At 37.9% G+C, this 24,116-nt stretch overlaps 1 protein-coding gene across 5 annotated transcripts in view; it reads right to left on the bottom strand.

The window, feature by feature from the left end:
* Positions 1 to 24,116, bottom strand: part of EXOC4 (exocyst complex component 4) — a 746,933-nt gene that overhangs the window by 308,779 nt on the left and 414,038 nt on the right. Inside the window, exon 11 of one of the 5 annotated variants that reach the window (XM_072784625.1) lies at positions 18,814 to 22,912. The exons of the other annotated variants lie outside the window; for them this stretch is intronic. Within the exon in view, the coding sequence (XP_072640726.1) occupies positions 22,897 to 22,912 (16 nt within the window). The 3' untranslated portion in view covers positions 18,814 to 22,896. Of the gene's footprint in view, positions 1 to 18,813; positions 22,913 to 24,116 lie in introns of those variants that run through there. 5 annotated transcript variants of the gene reach the window in all.

Below are 24,116 nucleotides of genomic sequence, written 5' to 3'. Positions count from 1 at the left end.
ACTAAGATGAGACAGAAATAACTTTCCTAGGATTACCTAACAGGAAAGTGGTAGGACAAGCCATTGGACTCACTCTTGTATTCCTACTCTCATGCTCCAACTTTTAAAATTTATACAAGATGTTTAGAAACTGAAATACTGCTTATTATATTCAATTACCCAATATATAATGCCTCTGTCTTATCTCAGTGCCCCCACTCATATTTCCTAACCAAATAATCCAGGTATAAACCGGTTTTCTTAGATCGGAATGCAAGATACACCTGAGGTCACGTCTGTAACTTCTTCATGATGTTTCTAGATACTTCAGAATAATAGTCATGGTTTTTGTGAATCAATGGTTTATGGTATTTAAATGCCAACTGGTATAAGCCTCTTAATGCCATATACCTTATCTTTTATTCCCTAGCATTGTTTCAACTGTATACAATTCTTTACAAATGGAAAAAACTCAATAAAGTCCTATTAATTTTAATAGTCAATTGGCTTTTTAATCTGGCAACATGAAGCTGAAAACAGATACACAACCAGATTTTTTTCACTGAAAAGATCTACAAAAATGATATGTAGACTCATTCACCAAATGGCTTAACTCTACAACAAAGGGAGGGTCTATCCTGAAGCGTAAAGGCCATTTCAGAACAAATCTGAGAAAGTATTATAAACAAGGGAGCCTGAGTGGCTCAGTCAATTAATCATTCAACTCTTGGTCTCAGCTAAGGTCTTGATCTCAGGGTCATGAGCTCAAGCCCTGCACTGGGCTCCACACTGGGCATGAAGCCTATTCAAAAAAAAAGAAAAAAAAAGTATTTTAAACAATAGGTAGAAGATGTATAGAACTTGTTATTCAAGGAAGCAATGCAGATTAAAAATAATAAAGACTGTAAGAGAGCTCTGATAAATTAAAAGTACACATTAATTGTAAAAAAAAGATAAGGTAGGTTGATGTCATGAAGTTCAATGCTGTCCTTTCACAAAATGTCTTTTGCTGCCCTGTTAGAAGAAGAATAGTCCTACACTATGGTGGGTATTCTTAAAAGGCTGTAGAGGGAGGAATATTAGATTTCAGGCCATCACACATAATTTGCATTTATATTACACTTTATAGTTTAGATTGCACTTTCGGATCTCAGGCTTTGTTTCAGTCTCCATTTGGGCCAGCTAGCATCATTCTCTTCCACAGCAACTTTCAAAACAAGCAATCTATTTTATTTTTATTTAGTTTTTAAAGATTTTATTTATTTACAAGAGAGAGAGAGAGAGAAAAGACACAGGCAGAGGGAGAAGCAGGCTCCATGCAGGGAGCCCAATATGGGACTCAATTCCGGGCCTCCAGGATCACGCCCCACGCTGAAGGCGGCGCTAAACCGTTGAGCCACCCGGGCTGCCCTAAGCAATCTATTTTATTAGAAGTTCTACACATATAAAGGAAAACTAGAGCACATTTATTTTCAGTTACTGGGGAAGAATTAAGGAGTGGAAGTAACAACACAATTTGGAGTTGGAAGGGAGCTTACAGACATGCTAGTTGATATGGTAGCCCATCTGCAGCATCCTTGGACACAGCAGTAGCAATATCTTCACATCAGAAGAAGCTAATTGTTAAGACAGTTTCTAATGATCACTATTTGCAAAAAGACTTTATGTTAACTCACTATAACATACACCTGAGACTAATAGGATATTATATGTCAATAATACTTCAAAAAAAAAAAAAGATAACTTCCTAATTAAAAAAAAAAAAAGAATTTAAGTCAGGTTCTTTGAAAATGTTCTCAAAACACCAAAAATACATTTCCAAAATTATCTATGCAAACAGGTCATGATGACTGAAACAGCTCAGCTTTTGCAGACATGCAGAGTCTGCTAGTTAATCTCTAAAGAAGGCTTTGTGGCAGGAAGCTCAAATAGCAAGAAGTTATCAGTTTGTCATTCCATTATCCACACCTTCAAGTATAAAACTCATTCTGCTAAAAGAATTCTTGTCTTTTAAAATGTTGCACTAAGCGCTATGTTGCTTCCCGGCAATGCTAACCACAAAGGTAATGATGCTGTACATTTAATTTTTCCAGCCTTCGTGTGTCTGCCAGCATTATAAATGAGTCATTAACAGTCTCAAATAGATTGACATTGTTGTTTGCTACTGCTGAGAAATCTCATTTCTTTCAAGACAGCAGGAGACAATTTGGTTTTAATAATTGAGGGGCACCAGAAAGCATACAAAGTTAAAAGTTAAAAGAATCTGAAAGAATACTGGTCTAACTTTCTAGGATATTTATTTTGTCACTGAACTCAAAAGCAAAATGGTATATTTCATGAGAAGGTCCAGGAAGGGAAGACAGAGTAGCCCACAGGAAACATGAGAGTTGTCTAAGGAAAGAGTGAAAAACCTCATCTTTACCTTGCATACTGGAAGGAAAGCACAATTTATCAGACAGGTCCTAATGTCCCATGCATCACAATCAGCCACAAGCCGGCCTTCTAATGTACAAACACCCTTGTCTAATGATATCCAAGCAACCAGAAACCTGAAGCTACTTCGCTCCACATGGACTTTTGAAGTCCAGCTGCATGAGAAGGATCTACACAGCCTAGAACTTTTATGCCAAAAATTACTTTCTCAGGGATTCAGAAAGAAGACGAAAGAAGAAAAGAAGAAAGAAGAAGGAGGAGGAGGAGGGGGGGGGAGGAGGGGGAGGGGGAGGGGGAGGAAGAGGAAGAAGAGGAGGTGGAGGAGGAGGAGGAGGAAAAAGCAGCAGCAGCAGCAGCTTCATAGAATAGAACATTTATACAAGAAAAGGAATGTCAGGGAAAAAAAGTTTAGAGGTGAGGGAACAGCTAATAGCCCACTTTAGCCGAAGCATAGATTCTTATGGAAGGGTAAGGGGGATAAATTAAAAATGCTGGCAGGGACCTACTGTCAGGTGCCTAGAATTTCATGATAATTGTATTCAATTCAAGTCAATAAGGACCCACAGAAGATTTGAAAGAGCAGAGAAAATAATGGAACTGTGATGAAAAATTAATGTAACAGCACTGTATAGGACACAGTAAAGACCACCAAGTGGCTAGTGGCTACTGTCATTGTTCACATGCAGCTAGAGGAAGATTAATGACTGTGGAAAGATTAGAATAGCAAGCTAAGGAGCAATTCCTAGAATGGAATCTAAAGGATTTAAATAATAACTAGTAGTGACAAACAGGAAGATAAAATTGAAGATAAATATGATGCTTATGGCACAGGCGGCTGAAAAAACAGAAGCTAGGAAAAAAAGAAAAAAGAAAAAGAAATTCCAGCAAGATAGTAAGTTCTTCTTTGGACATAAGGATCAATGGTATATGGAGGTAAAGATGTCCAGAAGGCAGTTTATTATGAGAATTCTGGATTTTGGTACAAGAGTACAGGGTGATATTACATAAATATAAAGATAAGGCAAAGACATAAGACCAGTAACCTAGATTATATCAACCAGAAAACCTACCTAAGTTAATAATTTGGGCAGAAGCAATATTTTAGAAACAGGAAGGAGGAAGTAGAGGCAAAACAGGACAGACAAAATGAGCAGTCAGAAAGGCAGGAGACAAATGGAGTGTCACTGTTCCAACCATGAATTTATGAGCTGAAAGAAAAGGTTTTCACCTATTTTGAAAGAACCAGTAAGTCAAGGAGGATACTTACTTTGGAGAAAACCTATTGGATTTAACAATTAGAAGGTTATTACGATCATCATTTGGAACAGTGGTCCTCAACCCCAATAGCGCATCGGAATCTTCTGGGAAGAATTTTTTAACTATCAATGGAGATACTTATCACTGACCAATTAAATCAGACTTTGTCCTAGTGGCACCCAGCCATATGTAGTTTTTGAAAGCTGCCAGATGACAGAATGCAGGCAGAGTTGAGAACCACTGTCATAGACAGAATGATGGAAGCAACACTATAAACAAAGAAGAAGGAAGAAGAGGAAGAAGGAGGAGGTTAGTGTTAGTGGGTGGTGGAGAAGAGGAACACAGTCTACTCCATGGATACATTTGGTATAAAAAAGAGGTCAGTATCTTGAGTAGATCTCTGGTCAGAAGGAGGTTTCCCAAAGGACAAGAAGAGAATGAGCATGTTTGTAGGTAGAAAGAAATGAGATTTAAAAAAAAAAAAAAAAAGAAAGAAATGAGATGTGGAGAAAGTAAGTATCTTCCAGGAATGAAGAGATGACTGAGGGTTAGAAGGGAGTAATGGAACAAGATTCTGGAAAATTTGGGAGAGGATACAATCAAAGGCACCAAAGAGGAGCTGAGCTTGATATGGTTGAAGAGGATTTGCTCTTTAGGAGAAGAACACAGGAAGAGAAACTTTTGAGGTAGAGTCTCACGGGGGTACACTAAGGGAATCCTCTTTAGATGATCTCACTAGGCAAATAAATAAATGAAGATTTGGGCTTGCAAGAAATGGAGAAGGACTTCACATCTGAAAAGGTAGACAATCTAGGATCCCATTTAACTGGGACAAGTAAATGATCTTGTGTAACTCATCAGACTTCTCAGGAGAAAAGACTGGAAAGATGACTACAGTAGCAAAGAGGACTCAGAGAAACTTTCAAATTGTCTGGTGGAGGTTTGTTTATAAATGATACGGCTGAAGATCAGAAGTCAGGTAACACCAGAAGGATCCACACAGCCTGGAGCTTTTGTGGCATAGGCCTTCCTTCCAAGGGATTCAGAAGAAATTACCAAGACTGCCTGAACCCATTTCAACTCATATCTGTGTTATGTCTGAAGAAAGGTAAGTTCTGATAGAAGTCTTAAGTTAGGAATGGTTTTAAAACTGTACTAAAATTTACTTTAAGCTTCAAGAAGTACTGACAATGAACTGTGAGTCATAATCTGCCAAGTCGCTACAATTTCACCAAGTTGCATGAAATCAATAGAGGAAAAATTAGGATGTCAAGAAATTCTTGGATTTATGGAAAATGTAACAGAAACTAGGAAAAAAAAACTCTAAATAAAACTTTTCCAGTAAATGGAATGTAACAGAAACAATCAGAAATTGCTTTAAAGTTTCAACCTCATACCCATGTTGCAAAAAAAAAAAAAAAAAAAAAAGTGAATTATCATGAGTAAGTGAACTTTGAAGATTGCATTTACATTCTGCTGGGTCCTGTTTAAAAAAAAATGGAAAACCAATTTATGACCCATCACCATCTCCCTGCTTAATGTAATAATGACTGCACAGGCTTAAGAGGTTTAATTTTAAATTCTTTCTAGTACTTGGGATGTTCTCATCAATAAGTTTTTAAGTGTCACCAACTCTTACCCTGGGCTGCTAAGAGATGCTGTCCCAGGAATACTATGAAGCTCTCCTGTGGATAACAAACAACCTACCTGTACAAATTTGATCTGCCAAAGGCGCTATTGTCTAGTGCTCGGTAAATGGTTTGTATAAAAATCCATATATTGAGTTGAGCAAAAATGAAATAAAGTCTGAGCAGTGACAGAATATCAATTACAGAGTTGGTAAAATAGCCCCTTTAAAAAGTTGTTAACTTCGGCACTTTTGTAATTCTAAGAATTTTATTTAAATATCATATTACTCTGTCAAAAAACCACATTTTGAGAAATAGCACAAACTGGGTGAAGAGGAGAAAAAGTAATTCTTTTAGGTGATCCATCTTCTTGGGACTTCATTAAAAATAAGATTTGCATTTTAAATTGCATCTGCAAGACATGTTTGGAAGAGAGGTCAAACAACAATACTTCTCTTATTTATCTAAATAACAACAGCTTACGTCTCTGTTATCTGCATAGTATCCTGAAGAATTAGAAGTGAAGGGCAGTCTCAAAAGATCACTCCAACATATCTACAAAGATGTGGTGGGTTCCAAACACTGAAAAGGACTTCATCACAGACGTAAAAATTAAAGTCAAGGGGCACCTGATCTGGCTCAGTGGGAGAAGCATTAGACTCTTGATCTCAAGGTCATGAGTTCAAGCCCCACATGGGGTGTAGAGATTACTTAAATAAAACTTTAAAAAATTTTGAAATTTAGGAATAGTAATAACTAAAGAAGGACAGGTTTGTCAAACATAATGATAAAACTTCAGTGTGGGATGTTTAGATTTGGCAAGGAAAGGCAGTAAGAGGAAAAACAACCCAGATGCATGGCTTAGTAACATACAAATTAACATTTCAAATGAATTCTGATTTTCAAAATACGTTGGCATAAGTAACTCCTTGGTTCCTTACAACATCCCCATGAGCACTTTTAAAATACCCATTCTAGAGCTAAAGCGACTGAGGTGCAGGGAAATTAAGTAACTAGCCCAGAAGCAACCGTCTAGATTCAATGTTGGGGCCAGGATTCCAAGTAAGGTCTCATCATGACAAATGCCATGCTAGCCCACTGTACTGGTGAGTGAGTGAGTAAGTGACTGTTTTATTTGACTGCACAAATTACTATGTCTCTCTTCATCTTCTCTCTCTGCTGTTTTGCAAATTAAGTGGACCCAGCAGTGAGTATGATTTTCCCCCCATCTTTTCTCAGCAGTAAGCAGAGTGTCTTCAGTTAGCACCTACTACTTTACCAAGAGCCCAAGGATAAAGGGCATTCTTTGATCCATGTTCCACATAAAAGAAGTCAAAAGCAGTAAGAAGGGCAATGGGGTGTCATTGCGTAATGGATAGGATTTCATTTTGGGAAGAGGAACAAGTTCTGGAGACGGGTGATGGTTGCATAACACAGTGAATAGACTTAATATCCCGGAACTGTACACTTAAGAATGGTTAAAATGGCCAATCTGATGTAAGATGCATTTTATCACAATAATAGAAAGCAATACACTTTTTTTTTTTTTAAATCACACTAAAACTTCAAAATTTTGCTGCGAGAAAGACAAATTACCACAGGGTAAAATCTACTGTTTTTGATTATCTATGTTAAATACTCTGCTGTTCTATTTAAATGTGACCCATATTTTAAGTAAAATCTAAAGTAGAAAGAAAAAAACCTAAATCCCATTTTCCATTTGAACAACTAGATTCACTTTGTAATGATTATCAAGTGAGTCTTGTAAAGTCAAATGAAATCTAAGAGAGAAGAGTAGAATATTTAATCTTACTAAAAGCTTATGTCTCTTATAGCATTAAACGTGAAATGACTGAAGCTCCCCAAAATAGCATATATCTATTAATGTGAGTTAATCCATACAAAACAGAAAAAATAAAGCTCATAATTCTAAATTGTTTAATATTCAATACTGGTATTTTTCAACACTTTCTGAAAATGCTCTGGATTGTCAGCTCCATGAGCATAAAGACTTGTCTTATTCTTTGCTGTATGTTCAGAATTTAACAAAGAACAGAAGGAGGGGAGGGAAAGCAGAGAGGGGAGAAAAGGAAGACAAATGGCTTTATAAACACGTCCAAACAAGCATCCAGAAAACTTGGGATCTGCCAAATCTGAAATAGTTGGTAGTTGAACAAGCTGACTTGATTATATCAAAAAGCTATTTTCCTAGAGCCATGCTCAGTAGATATGGCAGCACCATTAATAATATTTTGCCAATCTATCATCTGTTTGAAAGGAATAATGGGAATTTAGAACATTTCAGTAAAGGTTCATCATAGGCAATTAATCCTACGACTCTATACTTGCAGATCCTGCTGACTAACCTCTAGGATTTCCCCTGTAAGGTCAGGTAGAAATTTCCCCTGTTGTCCAGGTAGAGAATATAATTTCAAATCCATTTAACAAAATTCCCATTATTGTCACTGATAATTATTGCCTTTTTTCCAATCATCTCATTTGTACTCCAAAGGTCAGAAAGAAGGTCAGTGAAAAGCTCAGCTGCCTTTGAAATCTATAGAGTGATTTCTTTCTTCCTTTTTTGTTTTTAAAATCTTCCTTGCTTTGTGGTTGTTAGAAATAGCAGCAGTAGTAGAATAACAGAAAATCAAAGCCATGCTATTACATGGGCAAAATATACGTCATTTATTTCTTTCTATTCCTTTTAGCTAAATCTAAGAAAAGCAATCACAGTTGCCAATGATTATTCATCTGAATGCTACAGTATTTAATTTCTAGAGGTCAATTACTTTCTGTCTTGCTCTGGGAGGTTTCCAGATTAAGATTTAATTAGTCTTATTCCTCTAACCAAGAGACTAAGCTATTTTAGACCTAGAAAAGGAAGTTTACTTAGTGTTCTGTGGTAAGGGGAGAATCTAGCTCCTGAATTCATGGGAGTGTTTAGAAAAGAAGAATAATAAATTTGATCTTAACTATTTCAATTCTTAAAAAAAATACTTTAAAAATATGACTATAAGCTTAGGAAAACTTATGAAATCTAATATTACATAAAAACGCTTAACTGAAAATAAGATAACATCAGGAAAGCTTGAGAAAAATCTTACATGCCCCAAGGACCCAAGAAGATCTCCTGCTGGTAAGCACTCTCTTCCAGTTATGCCAAATATTATTTTAATAGGAAGCACAGTGAGTCCTTTCCATTACCCTAGTGAACTGATAGTACTGCCTCCCTCTACTAAGTAAGGATTTATCTGGCATATCTTTTATGTATTTCTCCCTTCCCCCATTCCTGCAAATTGTAGTCTGCAAGATTTGTACTGTAGGCCAACATGAGTCCAAGTCCATTGATTGGTGATGAATAAGCGAGTAGTACTGCTATACAACTATTGTACAAACGCTAGTGCAATTATGGTCTTATCAAAAATATAAGATTTTTTTTAATGGCGTAAGTATATTTTTACTCAACAGAGATTAACCAAGTCAACTGTTGATCATTCCCACATTTCTTCTTGCAGTGTGCCCACATTTATATTTAGCAAATAAGGGATTTTGTGGGGTTTTTTGTATTTGTTGTCTTTAACTTTTCTGGAAACTAATTCTAAAGAAAAACAAAGGAAGAAAATTCATCTATCACCATTATCTCAGAATCTACAGGGTTTATGCAACAGAACCATGTTCTTGTCATCCATAAAGTAAAAGGACTATTTTGTGAAAGAAGGATCAGACTAATTCCTTAAAAACCCAAAGGCAAGAGCTAGAGTGGACAGGTAAAAGGCTGCAAGGGACAGAGCGTTTTTGCACCAGAAGAAGGTTTTCTGATGGGCAATTTCACTGAACAATGAAATGAGTTTCCTCAAAAGGTGGAGAGTTTTGTAAGGTCTAAATATTGGAATGGATAAAATTCAAGATATAAATAACTATAGAAAAGATCATACGTTGGATTGGAGGATGGTAGGATTAGAAAACCCTAAATGTGCTTAGTAAAATGATCCATACATGGGAGCCATTTTTCTCTTGTTGTTTGCTAACAAATAAGTGGGTTAAGAGCCCAAGAAGACTTTACGGAATAGAAAAAGTTTACATCATGTTATAGGGGAACATTATGTAGATTACAAATAGCTAGAAGGCAATGAGGTAGTAATTGTTACTTGTCTTAACAACAAGACAAATTACCAGCATAGACCACCATTTTCCAAAGGAAGGACAGAAAATCCAGCCTAAATCTGACAAGGGAAGGTACTCTTCGGTTGATTCAATATAGTCAAAAGGGTTTGAGACATTTTCTAACTCCCAATGTTATCTACAGTACTGAAATGAAAGGCTGTCTTCAGTAAATACTACGCGACAACATCAGTGGAAGTCTCGGTAAAAATTTCCCCAGTACACCCTGTCACAGAACCAGGGCTTTCAAGACAACTCTGTAGCAAATAGTTATTTTCAGGAAAGAACAGCTATGCTTCTTGCTACTGAAAATCCCCAAAGTCTCTAAGGAGAGGTCTGGCTCTCCATGTAACTCTCCCTTCCTCCACCTGATGCACCACCATAAATTTTTAATATGTTTTAAGGTCTAATGAAAAAGTTATAAATATTGACTTTAGCTGCAGCTCCTTCTCACCCAGAGATGCTCAGCTGATTAACAAGAAAAGTGGCATTTTGGGGCAAAGGAAGAATCGGGGAGTCATGTGCTTTTATCAAGTTAATAAACTGTCAAGTGGCAATTATTTAAAAGAACTTCAACAAAGATCATAAAATGAAAAAAAAGAAAGAAATTCACCTATAATTAACTTCAGGCATAAAAGTTAATGCTTAATCTTTCTAATGTAAATAATTTAAGAGGAGGTATGTGTGAGAGAAAGTGATAAACACTTTATGAGATAAAAACAACAATCTCTTTATGACTTTTCTTTGCACAAACTTGTTCAATAAATTATTTACATTGAAAAGATGCTGCTTTGATCTGACATACAGTAAATTCAAAAAATGCATACAATAAATATGACTATCTCAACTAATTGCCCCCAAACCTTTTTTTTTTTTTTTTTGTCCCCAAACCTTATTTGTCTTAATTTACAGGTAAAGAAAAGGAGCCTCCAGGGCTTTAAGTTACTTAGTGAAGTCACAAGCCAGTAATGGCAGAGCTGGCATTTAAAAACAGTAAAGACAGGTTTGTTTTATACCATCCTCCATGCTTATAATCACTCCACTCTAGGGCCATCCTCCTTCTTACAGGGAGTCCAAAATATCATGAGGGAATTAAAATGAACAACGGAATCAGATGTAGAGCTGGGGGGGCGGGGGGAGTTATAGAATCATGACAAGAATTTAAAAATGGGTGACAAGGAGAGATGGTGGGAGAGGGAAGTGAGGAAGTATTATCAGAGAAGAGAGCATCTGAATTGGCCCCTAATAGACTGTTAAGATATAAATAGGTAAGGATGGACAGAATGGCATTTCAAATATCAATGGATTGGGATCCCTGGGTGGCGCAGCGGTTTGGCGCCTGCCTTTGGCCCAGGGCGCGATCCTGGAGACCTGGGATCGAATCCCACGTCGGGCTCCCAGTGCATGGAGCCTGCTTCTCCCTCTGCCTATGTCTCTGCCTCTCTCTCTCTCTCTCTCTCTCTCTCTGACTATCATAAATAAATTAAAAAAAAAAAAGAAATAAAATATCAATGGATTTGAAGAGGATGAGTGAATAAAAACATGTCAAATTGCCGGGCTTATTGGAGACTTGTGAAGACGTGCTGCGGTTGGGCTCATAGCCCTAAGACAATGTCAAGTCTTGGTCAAGGACCTGGACTTTATTTTGTAGGCAAAGGAGATTCATTAAAAGCTTCTGAACAGGGAATTTAGATGTTACGTCTCAACAGAAGTCCGAATAGAGTAGTGGGTGCCCAGTGATTCACTGACTCCACTATATACATACACATGCCCACTATGTTTCAGGAGCATTTGGTAAGTACTGATGAATGTCTCTGACACACTTCCATTTGGTTGCTATAACATCACTTTCCGGGTGGCTCTGGATCTTTCCTTACATTCTCCTTGGTTGTGTGGTTTCCTTACCCATTTTACCTCTACACACTAGAGGATGCCAGGGGTTAGCACTCAGACCTTTCCTCTTCCCCAGCAGACTCTCACTCTAGGAGATCTTATTCATCTCGTGGGTTTAATGCCATACATTTCAATGACTATCAACTGCATCTCTGTAACAGTCTAGACTTCTCTCAACTCTAGGTCCCCCCTGGATGCCAACTGGACAGATGAAACTTAACAAGGCCAAAATCAAACTGGGTCTCTCCTTCCAGGCTCTTATCAGGTCTTCTCCATCTTAGTAGCTGGCAACTCTATTTTACAAATGGAGAGGACAAGCCCCTGCAAGGCACTGCTTTAGTCTTCTCTTTCACATTCCATATGCAAGCTCCTGTCAACATGACCTTTAAAGCACCTCCTGGTCCAAGTCACAGACCCCCGTCATCCACATCAGAGGTCAAATCTGACCAACCAATAAAGAATTTTTGAAACACGACCATTTTATTTTATTTTTTTTAAGATTTTATTTATTTATTCATGAGAGAGACAGACAGACAGACAGACAGAGAGAGGCAGAGACACAGACAGAGGAGAAGCAGGCTCCATGCAGGAAGCCCGATGTGGGACTTGATCACGGGACCCCAGGATCACGCCCTGGGCCAAAGGCAAGTGCCAAACTGCTGAGCCACCCAGGGATCCCCAACATGACCATTTTAGTTCATCTACATATTGTCTGTCCTGCTTTCATGCTACAATGGCACTCTTGAGTAGTGGTAAGGAACACCATGTGACCTGTAAAGCCTAAACTTTTACTATCTGGCACATTACAAAAAAAAAAATGCTAACTCTCAGTTTGGATTATTACACTCAATTTCAAAGTCTTCTCCTTGCTTCTATCCCTCTACCTCCCTACATAACATTCCCCACAGAACGTAACATTCCCTACTATTTCTGTCCAATATGCTAGTCACTGGGCACATGCTGCTATTCAAATTATAATCCTATTAAATAAAAAAAAAAATCAGTTCCTTAGGTGCATTAGCCCCAGTTCAAGTGTGCAGCAGCCACAAGTGGTCAGTGGCTACCTTACTGGACACTGCAGGTTTTAGAACATTTCCAACATCACATAAAGTTCTGTTGCTCAGCACTGCTTTAAAATCTACGATCATCTCCCTCCACTTCTTGAAAACTTCCATTAACTTTCTTTTTTATTCAACATCAGTGTCTTTGCTAAGGCCTATTATATGACCATCTCTTATCCCCAGTCCCCCATAAACTTCTCTGGCCTCATTGCCTTTCACCTCTCATTATTTGTTGTGTTCTAATCTTATGGGTCCTCCCACAGAGCCCTCAGAACAGTAAGCGAACACTCCAAATACTAAGGGTTTCAGGCACTGCACTTGCTATTCCTTCTACCTAAACATCTGTCTCCAGATATCTGTATGAATCATTTCCTTACTTCCTTTGGTCTCTGCTCAGATAACAACTTCATAGAGAACACTTTCCTCCCTGGCTCATCATTCACTTTACCTGTCTTCTTGGTACTTGTCACCAACTGAACTATTATTGCATCTATATTTTATTATTCACTAATAAAATAGATATGACATTCTTAATATTTGTGTTTTCCCACCAGAGTATAAGCTCCAAGAAGCAGGAATTTTGTCGGCTTTGTTCTCTGACATACCTCCAGAACTTTACATCAGGTACACAGTAGGACCTCAATAAATATTTGCTGAATGAATGAATAAGAATACCTTGCAGAAGAGGCTCCAGAAGGATTAAGATGGAGGAGGTTCTGTTTTAAAGTCTGCCTTGCTAACCTATCTTCCAGATGTGGGTTTAAAATTTTGTCTTTTACTCCTACCAAAGCCCAGTCTGACTGAGATCTTCCAGTTGACTTTGGAGTAACTGATACAGCAAAAGTTTCTCAACAGATCCAGTTGAGTCCTTTTGCGTCTCACCTTATTCAACAAGATAGGGTATAAGACTGGAAATCTCAGCTTGGAGAATCCAGCCCAAACCTATATTTACCAGCCCAAGGGCAAATTTGCATTGCCAGATCTGCCGGCCTGGGGTTATTCATTAATCTTGATAATGGGATTCTGGAGTCACATAATTTAGAGTGACATGACTAGCAATCACATGTAAGATTTTTTGTTTGAGGCACCTAGATGGCTCAGTTGGCTCTGCCTTCCACTCAGGTCATGATCCCAGGGTCCTGGATCGAGTCCCATGTTGGGCTTCCTGGTCAGCAGGGAATCTGCTTTTCCCTCTGCCCCTCCCTGACGCTTGTGCTCTCTCTCTCTCTTTTGCTCTCTCTAAAAAATAAATAAAACATATATTTTTTACAGATTTTTTGTTTTATATAACTCAGGGCTTCACTTTAAATTTTGAGAAGTCATTATGGAAAAAAGTTAAACTTCCTTAGTAACTCAGGATATTACTCATGATCAGGTCAAGAGGTATTGTCATACTGCTGCCCCAAGAGAGACAATATTTATCTCTGAAACAGTGCTCGGTTTCTCCACACCAAAGACTCCACTGAGGATTTAATGAAGGAAAAACAACGGAGGTAAAAGGGTTAACACAACAGCTCAAGGTTGGAGGAGGCTCCAGGAGGTCAGCTGGTGCCAGCTGCAGCCAGACAGACTTTCATACAGATCACCTGACCTCTCCTCTGCCCTTCTAAACACTTTTTATTTTTCCAAACCAGCTCCTAATGGGCAACAGAGGAATAGCACAAATATATGCACCCATCTGACAACTTTCATTTGGCAAATTTGTAATGTATGAATTCCAAAGCAGGTAAATAATTACTAATGTAAGTGGAGAAGTAACATTTAACTTATAAATAATACCCATAAAGAAAGGAATTTTTGTCCTCTGAGGTATACGAATAAGAGCAAATCCATGAGATGATCACTGACCTAGGAAAAGGTTAAGGGCAGCTTAAATAATAAATGCAGAAGTAGAATTCAGATTGACATAAATTTATTTTTCTTGCTATTGCAACCATATGGCAATAATCCAATCTGAGAAGCTAAATTTATGTGGTAAGGACATAACTCAAAGCTGGCTTGTTTAAAAATTCAACAATTTAGGGCAGTTTGGAGTAGTGATATTATACACCACTTTGCATTTTGAACGGCAGGGAAATTTTATATTGATTTTCATGGAGGATGCTTAAATGAACACTAGTAAAAATTAATGGATTATTCTCCCTTTCCCGATGACCTTTAAAATGCCCAGAATTCAAGCTGAAGTACCTAACAGTTATCACTCCTGCTTTACTGCACCACTTATATAATACCAAAGGCCTAAAGTTTCTATAATCTTTCCAAATTGGCTACTGATAGAGCCACGTAATTGCCCAAAGCAGAGTTTAACAATAGCCAGTTTGCCTTTCCTTGTGAAAAGGATACATTTCTTCTTTAACATTTCTCAGTCTGCGGAATCTGGATTTTTTTTTTCTACAGAAGAAAAAAATCTTTAAAGAAATCTTTAACTTTCAAAATCAAAGTGCCTTATCAATAGATTTCCAATGTTTCACTGCAATGAAACAATAGTTTTAAGATACATCCCAAATGTGTGGTATAGGTAAGGTCTGTTTAGCAAGAATTTTTTTTTCCGGAGAGAGAGAGAGAGAGAGGGAGGGAGGGAGAGAGAGAGAGAGAGAGAGAGAGAGAGAGAGAGACTGTGGGCTAGCATGAGTCAGGGGTCACGGTAGAGGGAGAGGGAGAGAGAGATTCTCAAGCAAGGCCCCAACTCACAACCCTGAGATCACGGCATGAGCCGAGATCACGAGTTGGATGCTTAACTGATGCAACCACCTAGGCAGCCTTGTTTAGCAAGAAATTTTAAAGTTACATTTTCTATCTTGAGGTCTGACCCCTTCTTGCTATCAGAAGGCAGGCATGCCAGTCCTTACATGCAGTTGCCAAGAGCCTCAGTGTCTAACTTTATCTTTGTACCCTCCTTCAAAATCAGGAAGTTCAAAGTCAGCTCTGTCAAGAGTTGTGATGGGTTTGAGTTTTGCCCTACTTGTAAGCTAACAAGTTAGTCTGCCACAGTTTTAAGAATGCTGGCAGGGAAAACAAAAACAAAAACAAAACAAAAAACCCAAACCAAAAAACAACCAGCCCTCTGGATCAGAGACAAACGACATTTTACCACGTGCAGCAACAGCAGCAGCCAGAGCACCATCATTTCCTTGCTCTGGTTCCTTGTGCCTACTTCCCACAGAGCCCCATGATGAGGGTCAGGTAATGAATGACAGAGTGGGTCCAGGACAAGAGGGGACTCCTGGGGTCAGGAAACCTAATCCTTTATTATGAGCGGTAAGCAAACCTGCCCAGTCTTTGCTCTCTATCACAAGACATCATTTTTATGATACTGAATGGCAAATAAACTTATCCTTGGTTCTAGAGAGACTTTTTCTTGGTTCAGCTGTTCGCGGAACAACCACCATTGAGAGGACTATCCACAACAAAAGTCCACCGTGTCCTGCTTTTCTGTTCACAAGACACAAAGAAACCCAAGAAAGCCATGGAAAATTGTCTCCCAACAAACGTCTTCTGACCATGTATGTAGCTGCCCAGGGGTTACATGTGAAACAGACACTTGACTCACTAGGAGGTCACGAAAAGACCTGGTGTTTCTGGTTGATTGCAAAGTCTAAAACTGCATCTTATACTCAGCATTGTGTTACATCTGCATTTTTATTTCCCTGAATCTTATAGTGACCTATGTCTACTGTGATAAAATCCAGTCTGTGACATGGTAACAATATTAGGAATAGGAACGATACCTCTTGACTGCCAAACATATATATATATATATAAATATGTATATATTTATATATATATATATATATATTTTTTTTTTTTTTTTTGCCACATCACACTGCCTCCATATGAAATGAGATTCTCTATATTATTAATGGTTCCAATTATCAGTTTTGACTCCTGGTTCTTTCCCTAAGGGTACTCTATGAACCCCAAATAGGTAACACTCAGAATGTATATGCTTGATGATGTTTCAAAGTAATTTTCTTTATAATAAGCTCCTAAGAGTATGGAAGATACTAAACTGCAAGGTGATGCCACACTGATAAATGGACAAAATGTGTTTTCCTTAATCTTAATGAAAAAAAAAAAAAAAGGAAATGAAAAGCCACATTTTCTCATCTTCACCCAAAACCAAGGACAGTCCATTAATTTAGTAACAAAAAGAAGGTGGTCTTTGAATTTCAAGTTCTCCATTTCTCCCTTAATTGGATGTAGATAATAAATGTAATGACAAGTCTACCAGAGGCAAAAGGAATAGAGCAAAATGACATTGTAACATGAAACTTGGTTCCATGTTTACTATAGAAAAACTGAAGGGTCCTATTTAATACTAAGAAGTTCTATTTTAGCTCCAAGTTATTTCTCCCTGAAATTATCAGATAAATTTAAAACCCTGAGGAACACTCCTCTATTTTGGAGGTGGCTCATTTCAAATGGCAGTCAAGTCAATCTCAAATTATCTATCCCCTTGCTGGAATGTTAATTTTTCCACATCTCCAAGTGGTCTATGTTCTGCTTATCTACCATGGAAACATTACTGTTTGCTAAACACCACAGCTGGGCTGCCATAAGTATCAGCAAGTTAAAACAAAATATTGTGCTGTCCCTCTTAAAAGTTATGGGTTTTTTCTTCTCTACTTTAACTGAGCAACTGAGGAACTGAGGAACTGAGGAAGGACAAATCTACTACATTGTCAGAAATTTCTAGAAATTGTACAGCCTGAGATATCCAAGTAACTATTTCTTTTTGTTTTACATGAATAAGAAAATACCTTCAAAATCAGATTCTAAGGTTGACTGGTTTGCTTGTGAAAGTTGTGAAAATGAAACCTCACTTGAAATGAAGCTTTGAGGGGCACTCTCACACGCTACCACTTGATTTCACTGTAGGCTTCAATAGGCATACACTTCCCTTGCATTCTCCAATGAGAGAAACCTTACATTACTACCCCAGCAAGAGAAAGAAAGATTTCCTCCAATTCAGCCAATGAGAAGCCATCCATTCCTGGCCTCCTCCAGTGGACTCTTTGTCAGGGCAACCCCTTCCCACCTGTCCCCTTTCCTTTATGTAAGCTCCTCTCCTTTGTTCTCCAGACTTGTCTATGGCTGTCACAGTTTGCTTATCTCTAATTGTAATTCCTCTCCTATTCCTGAATAAACTGAGTTTGCTGGTAAATTAACTCACTTTAATTTTCAAGGTTCCCAAAAATGGTGTTTCCTTATTGGTGGTTGTGCCTTGAATTTTCACAGGCAACACTCATGAAATAAAAACCCTCAGATTTAATTATAATTCAGAAATATTTTTTATTATGTTTTAACTATTATTTAGTAGAAAATAGTGCTATACACATTTTTACAGATAAGGAAACTAAAGCTAAGGGATCTTAGCCTCTCCCAAGGCTGAGAACAGTCCTTTACCAGTAATGTACTCTCTTAAAATCCCTTGTTTAACCTTATTTCAGGGATAGATTCACTTAGTCAAGAAATACTGAAAGACTACTCTAGGCATTAAGCAAGGAACTAAGGATACACTGAGTAAAGAGGCACAATCTTTGCCCTGAGAGGCCACAGTCCAGTGGAGGTAATGGTGGGAGATACATCAGACAACCATATATAACCAAGTATAATCCAGTGGGGAAAAGGCCATTCATTTTGGATTGCTTCGGAACCCATCAACTCATTCATCCATCTATCATTTCTTGATTAGTCTCTATCATGCTAGGCAGGGTTGAAAAACAAAATGCTAAACAAGATATTTCAAACTTTTTAAAAACTCTGACTTCATTCATTCATTCATTCGAAATAGTGCATGCACAAGCAGGGGGTAGAGGGACAGACAGAGAGAGAGAGGGAGAGAGAGAGGGAGGAGCTCCCTGAAGTAGGCTCCATCTCATGACCCTGAGATCATGAACTGAGCCAAAATCAAGAGTCAGATGAATGCTTAGCCAATGGAGCCACTCAGGCTCATATTTTATTAAATATAAAAATGTTTATTTCTTGAAAAGGGATAGCACTATTTCTAAATTTCTGTCAATTCAATTTAATGAGAAATCACCAAAATCCACTTTAGAGAAATGCCATATACATACATATATGTAATATACATATAATATATATAATACATATATTATATATATAGTTTTACCTACCTTATTAGCCTACCTTATTAAAAATAATTTTTAACTGTTTTTACAATGCAGCCTCAAGCTGTGCATACAACGAAGAGTAACAGCAGATGGACAAAGGTCTGAAAGCATACTGCAGCTAAGATTATAACTAACTAGATGAGGGCTAATGGTAAACTGAATGGAAGTCAAAGTTCAAGCAACTCAAATCCACAGCTTCCTGGAAAATAAATTATTTTTAGCCTACAAGGTCTTCCTGCTTTCAGTTTCTTTACCTTTTAATATACCTGGAATGCCTACTACCACATTATTTTTCAGAAAAATTCCTCTATCTGTCATATTTTGCCAAGAAAATCTTCAATGGCTCCAAACTGACTGAAGGATGACTCTTTAGTCTTATATTAAGGGCCCACCACAAATCCAGTCCTATTTTCCCCAAAATGAGTCCTTACCCTGAACAAACTGGTCCACTCACTGTCCCTAGAACACACCTGCTCTCACACAAACATTCTCACTATTCCCTTTCCTGAAGAATCATTATCATTCCTTTATGGCTAATGTTCACTGAATATTTACTAGGTGTCGCCATCTGTTTTATTTAAATCCTCACTACAGGGCAGCCCAGGTGGCTCAGCGGTTTAGCGCCAACTTCAGCCCAGGGCATGATCTTGGAGACCCGGGATCGAGTCCCATGTTGGGCTCCCTGCATGGAGCCTGTTTCTCCCTCTGCCTGTGTCTCTGCCTCTCTCTCTCTCTCTCTCTCTCTCTCTCCCTCTGTCTCTCTCTGTCTCTGCCTCTCTCTCTCTGTGTGTCTCTCATGAATAAATTTTTAAAAATCTAAAAATAAATAAATAAATAAATAAATAATAAATGAAATCCTCACTACAATCCTACGAAGAATCAGTTATTATTATTCTAATTTCACATTTCAGAATACTGAGGCTTAGAGAGGTGTAAAGTCTACAGTCACAGAGCCAGTTAAGTGGGCAAGCAAGAATTTGAATTAAAATCTCTAATTCCAGGGCCCAAACTCTTGAACACTAGTGCAATAAGCAGGATTATCTGTTTATTGTTGTGAAGCCAGTCTTTGAGATCTGGATGGAATCGAATGGACAAAACCATCATCTATGGTGTCTTTTGGCATACACCTTATCCACTCTTTCAAGGTTGAGCTAAAAATCCCATTTTTTCTATGAAAAAGTTTCTGATTCTCCTTATTGAAGTGGGATCCTTGAGCCTCTAAACCATAGCATCTGAACAAAGCACATCTTTGATATATATCACCATTAGTTAAGGCATCTTGTCTACCAATATGCATGTAGATTCCATTGAAATTTTAATCTTCCCAAACGTGGGGGAGAAACCCTATATATTTAGCACCTTTAACAGACTGAGGGGCAACCCTGAACACACAGCATTTGATATATATTTGTTGGCTGTATGTGTATAAGAATGTATGCATATATTGTTCCTCAGAGGGCCACATTTCATCCACCATCACATATATATCAGCACCCAGTATATGCTAAGCCCTGTGTTGGGCCCTGGGTTTACAATAACACTGTTCTGATACAAGGAGCTCCTAACATAACAAAAAAATGGATTTATAAGTGGTATATTATAATAAAATCATACAGAACTACAGAAGGGAATGGGGAGAAGACCATGGAGAGCTTCCCAGATGGTGTGGGGAGAAGGGGGGGTTCCCATGGACAGAATACTCACAGTCTTCTTGGGCCTTGATGAATGAACCAGACTAAAAGAGAGAAAACTTCTACAACTGAATGAGAGAAATACAACAACTCTTTAGTTATTAAATGAATAGTGCTAATTTAAAAGGAGATGATTCCTATCACTTGTAAAATTATAAAGCTCACTTAATTTTCAGTTCTTTTACCAGTATCGACCTTGAGTTACACAGAAAGGGGCAATTTTACTGATTTCATTCTCTGGCATTAGCCACCTGAAAGGGTAAGAAAGAGTAGTGAACCTTTCAGAAATTCTAACAATTCATCTCGTCTGGGCCTCTTTTTCTTGTTTTTTTTTCCACCTTTTTTCTTTTCTTCTTTTCTTTTCTTTCTTCCTTTCTTTCTTTTTTTTAACAGCCAAATCTAAATCTCTGGAAAGTATCAAATAGAATAATTTGCTATCAAGCCTAAAACAAGTCACCCAACTTAAAATGAACTAAAAAATAATTTATTGTTTCTTTATTTATATCTGAGTCTAAGGAACACAGAGGTTGTGTGAAATATTGGCAAATGAAGAAATCTACTTTTAAATAACATTTTCTAGAACTAATATTTTTTCAAAAACTAATTACACAGAAATATTCTAGGAGAAAGCTTCAATCAGGGGATATTTTAATATTTTACAGCGGGAGATCAGATCTATATTAAAAATAATTTTAAGTCTTCCAGTCTAACAGGCAAGGCCAGATGTGCAAAACTGTATACTTCTACAGTGATCAGGGAGGATTTCTCTCACAGATCCTTCCAAAGATGTGCTCTCTTCTCTCAAAATTCTCTAAGACCACGTTTATAAATAGGTTGTGTTCACACAAGAGCTGCTCCCATGCACAGGTGTTCCAATTCTCTAACAAGCCCTTGCAACCACTTGTTCAATTCCTTCTTTCTGCCATATTGAGAGTAGAGTGCAGTGCCAAGTTTTTCATGGCTCTGTCTCCAGCACTTAGTAGTGCTCTGCCAACAGGAAGATTTCAATAACTATTTGCTGAATGAATGAATGAATGAATGAATGGAATGCTTGTAGAAAGGGATATTTAATAACTATCAATGTTAGGACAAACCTCTCAAGGTAGTATTCTAACACATAGTCTTTGAGAACTTACCATGTTTTTAAGAAAAAAAAATCTTGATTGGGATTTGGTATGCTTTCTATGTAACTCAAGGCAAAGCTAAATGCTTTAATGACTGTGCATCACCTAGAAATGGTGCTTCCAATTTCAACAGAAATAATATGGCTATTTGACATTAACTGTCCTATGAAGAAATATGCTTTCTAGACTAAGAGTTGCTATGAGAAGTTACCTGTCATGTGTCTGTACCACAAATACCCAATCTGCCCCAAATAAAATAATTAAAGGCTCTGGCACCCTAAGACCCTCCCTTTTGCATCCTGCCCCAATGACCCTAATAGTGAAAAGAAGACAGGCAAGCAAGCAATGTCTGGTAAAACAACACACAAGATGCAAAAGTAAGAAGAATCTTTGAATTCATCACAGTTAATTAGGTCAGAAAGTCCCTAAGAAGCAACATAGGAATTAAAAGAAAAATATAGAAGAGCAGGAATAGGTCAAAGAAAAGATTAAGTCCCCAAATGCACCTAAACTATGGGGGCCTTTATGTTTAAGTCTAACTTTTCCTTTTAATCCTTAACCTGGGATCTCTTTCATTTGTTGAATCTCAATCTTACCACTCCACTTACCCCACTCCCCCTCAATCACTGGAAAACATTAAAGATTTTCATGGCTACTTTAGGGTCAGCAGGGAAAGGAGTCACAGACCAGATCCATTTTTGTAATCTACACTCAGGTGAAGAAAGACCATTTCCAATTGGGTGCATTCAGGGGTGGCAGCAAGAAACAGGAGGACAATTTAGGCCCCTGAAGTCCCCAAACACCTGGCTTGGCATTCCAAAGCCAAGAATGCTCAGTGTGAAGTTATCCATAATTGCTATCCTCTGCCTTCTAGCTTTCCTCTATTTACACAACCTGGCAAGAAACTGTTGCTCTTTTGTGAATATTATGATGATTTTGAGAGAAGACAACACAAACATGGAGAAAACACATTAATGCAATCAGGTTTATACCAAAAAAACTGGAGATCCACAGACACAATCTACTCCATGACAAGGAAGAGAAAACCGAGGCCCAGACACGGGATGTCTTTCTCTATAACTCCTACAGTGACAGAGTAGAAGTTAACATCCAGTACTATTCTTTGTAGTCCAGTAGTATTTTTACATTCTGACAGCAAATATGATATGAATGGTAAAGAGAGTGAGAGTTCCATTCCAAAGATGAGGAACTCTAATCCTTAGACAAGTCACTTCACCACTAACTAGATCCTTCGTTTCCACTCTGTTAAGATGGCAATGGTGTTTGCTAACTTACAGGATGGTTTTCTAAAGTGATACCATATACATGAATGTACAATAGACTATGGAATACAACCATTCGAGGTGATCTATCCACCAGTATGCTTTCAGCAGCACCAGTAAGACAGTCTATTTTCTCATACAGTAAGTCCCAAAGGTGGCAAGGGCTGCAGGCACAGTAAAATCAAGGCTCTTGTTCCAGTTGTCTGTGATTCTCTTGGCTCTTCACTCCTCCACAGTCAGCTTGTCCTCAGGTTATCTTCCTTTAAACCTGCCAAGCACAGAAAACCTTTCCTCCAATTCTGGAATAAAAATCCTTTCAGTTTGATTGGGCCAGAAAATAATTTGGACTTCCACCTTCTTCTTTAGTAGCTGAGTTTCCTAAGAACACCTAAAGGAGCACAGCATTAGAAGTATTCAAGGGCTAGTATAACGGCCCTGACTATAGGCAAGCAGAGCCCAAGCCAGCAGAGTCTGTGTTCCTCAAATTGCAGGGGGTCTTATCAATATCCAGTTGAGTCTATTTTCCCTATAAACACCCTTGAATCACTGAATACCATGTGCTTCTTTGAGCCACTCAAAAGTGATCACGTGTATCTTATCTGTGGATTTCAGTTTGTGCCTCCTTCTTCAAAAATCCATGAAACTCTCTACTTTGAGTTTCACTAAATCCATTTCTCTCTCATTTCAGCCTGAACATTGCAATCCAGCTCTACAGGTAGCAAATTGAAATGTTTAGTGGCCCATTGCAGACAGATTGAATCTGAAAAGAATACGGCAATAAGAAAGAAGCAAGGCATCAATATCATATAGTAAAGCTCTTGCCAACGACAGTGATGATGTAGGTGAACGACTGAGCATTTGTTAAATTTCTCCCATTGTGAAAGCAACCTATTATTTTCCTGGTTGTGCAATGAAATGCCTCAATCACCGAAAGAACAAGTCAGTAAAAAATGACACAGCTTATTTTCTACCACTGTTGTTCTCTGGGTATGGCATGGCACCCACTGGATTCCACTTTACGAATAGTGTGCTTATTAATGTATCCCTGTCTGCTGTTCATTCTGTAAAATGTTTGATATGCTGGTGGTGATGCCTTTTCCTTTTTTCTTTCTTCTTCTTCTTTGCTTTTTGTTGTTGAGAAAATTAAGCCTGACATTGTTTAATTTTAAGGCTAACATGACACAGTTACCTGATTTAGGACTACTTATACAAAAGAAAATACAAAGCATGTGGCAATAGCATCAAAGCAAAACCAAGAAAAAAAAAAAAGAGAAATGAATAGCAGTTGCCTTCTTTGTCTGCACAGTAAAAATAGTTGAAGGTAAACAACAGGTCTGAGAGTAGCATTTCATATCTGCAAATACCGATTTATGTCCCAACTGGTTTCCATGTCCCCATTGTCTCAGCACTGAGAAATCCCTCATATACAACATGAGTCACAGCAGCTACACTGACTCAAGGCTGTGAACAAG

The sequence above is a fragment of the Canis lupus genome, chromosome 18, assembly GCF_048164855.1.
Source record: "Canis lupus baileyi chromosome 18, mCanLup2.hap1, whole genome shotgun sequence".
In the NCBI taxonomy this organism is placed as follows: domain Eukaryota; kingdom Metazoa; phylum Chordata; class Mammalia; order Carnivora; family Canidae; genus Canis; species Canis lupus.
The sequence above is the reverse complement of the archived record's forward strand: the minus strand, read 5'-3'. Positions and strand labels throughout refer to the sequence as shown.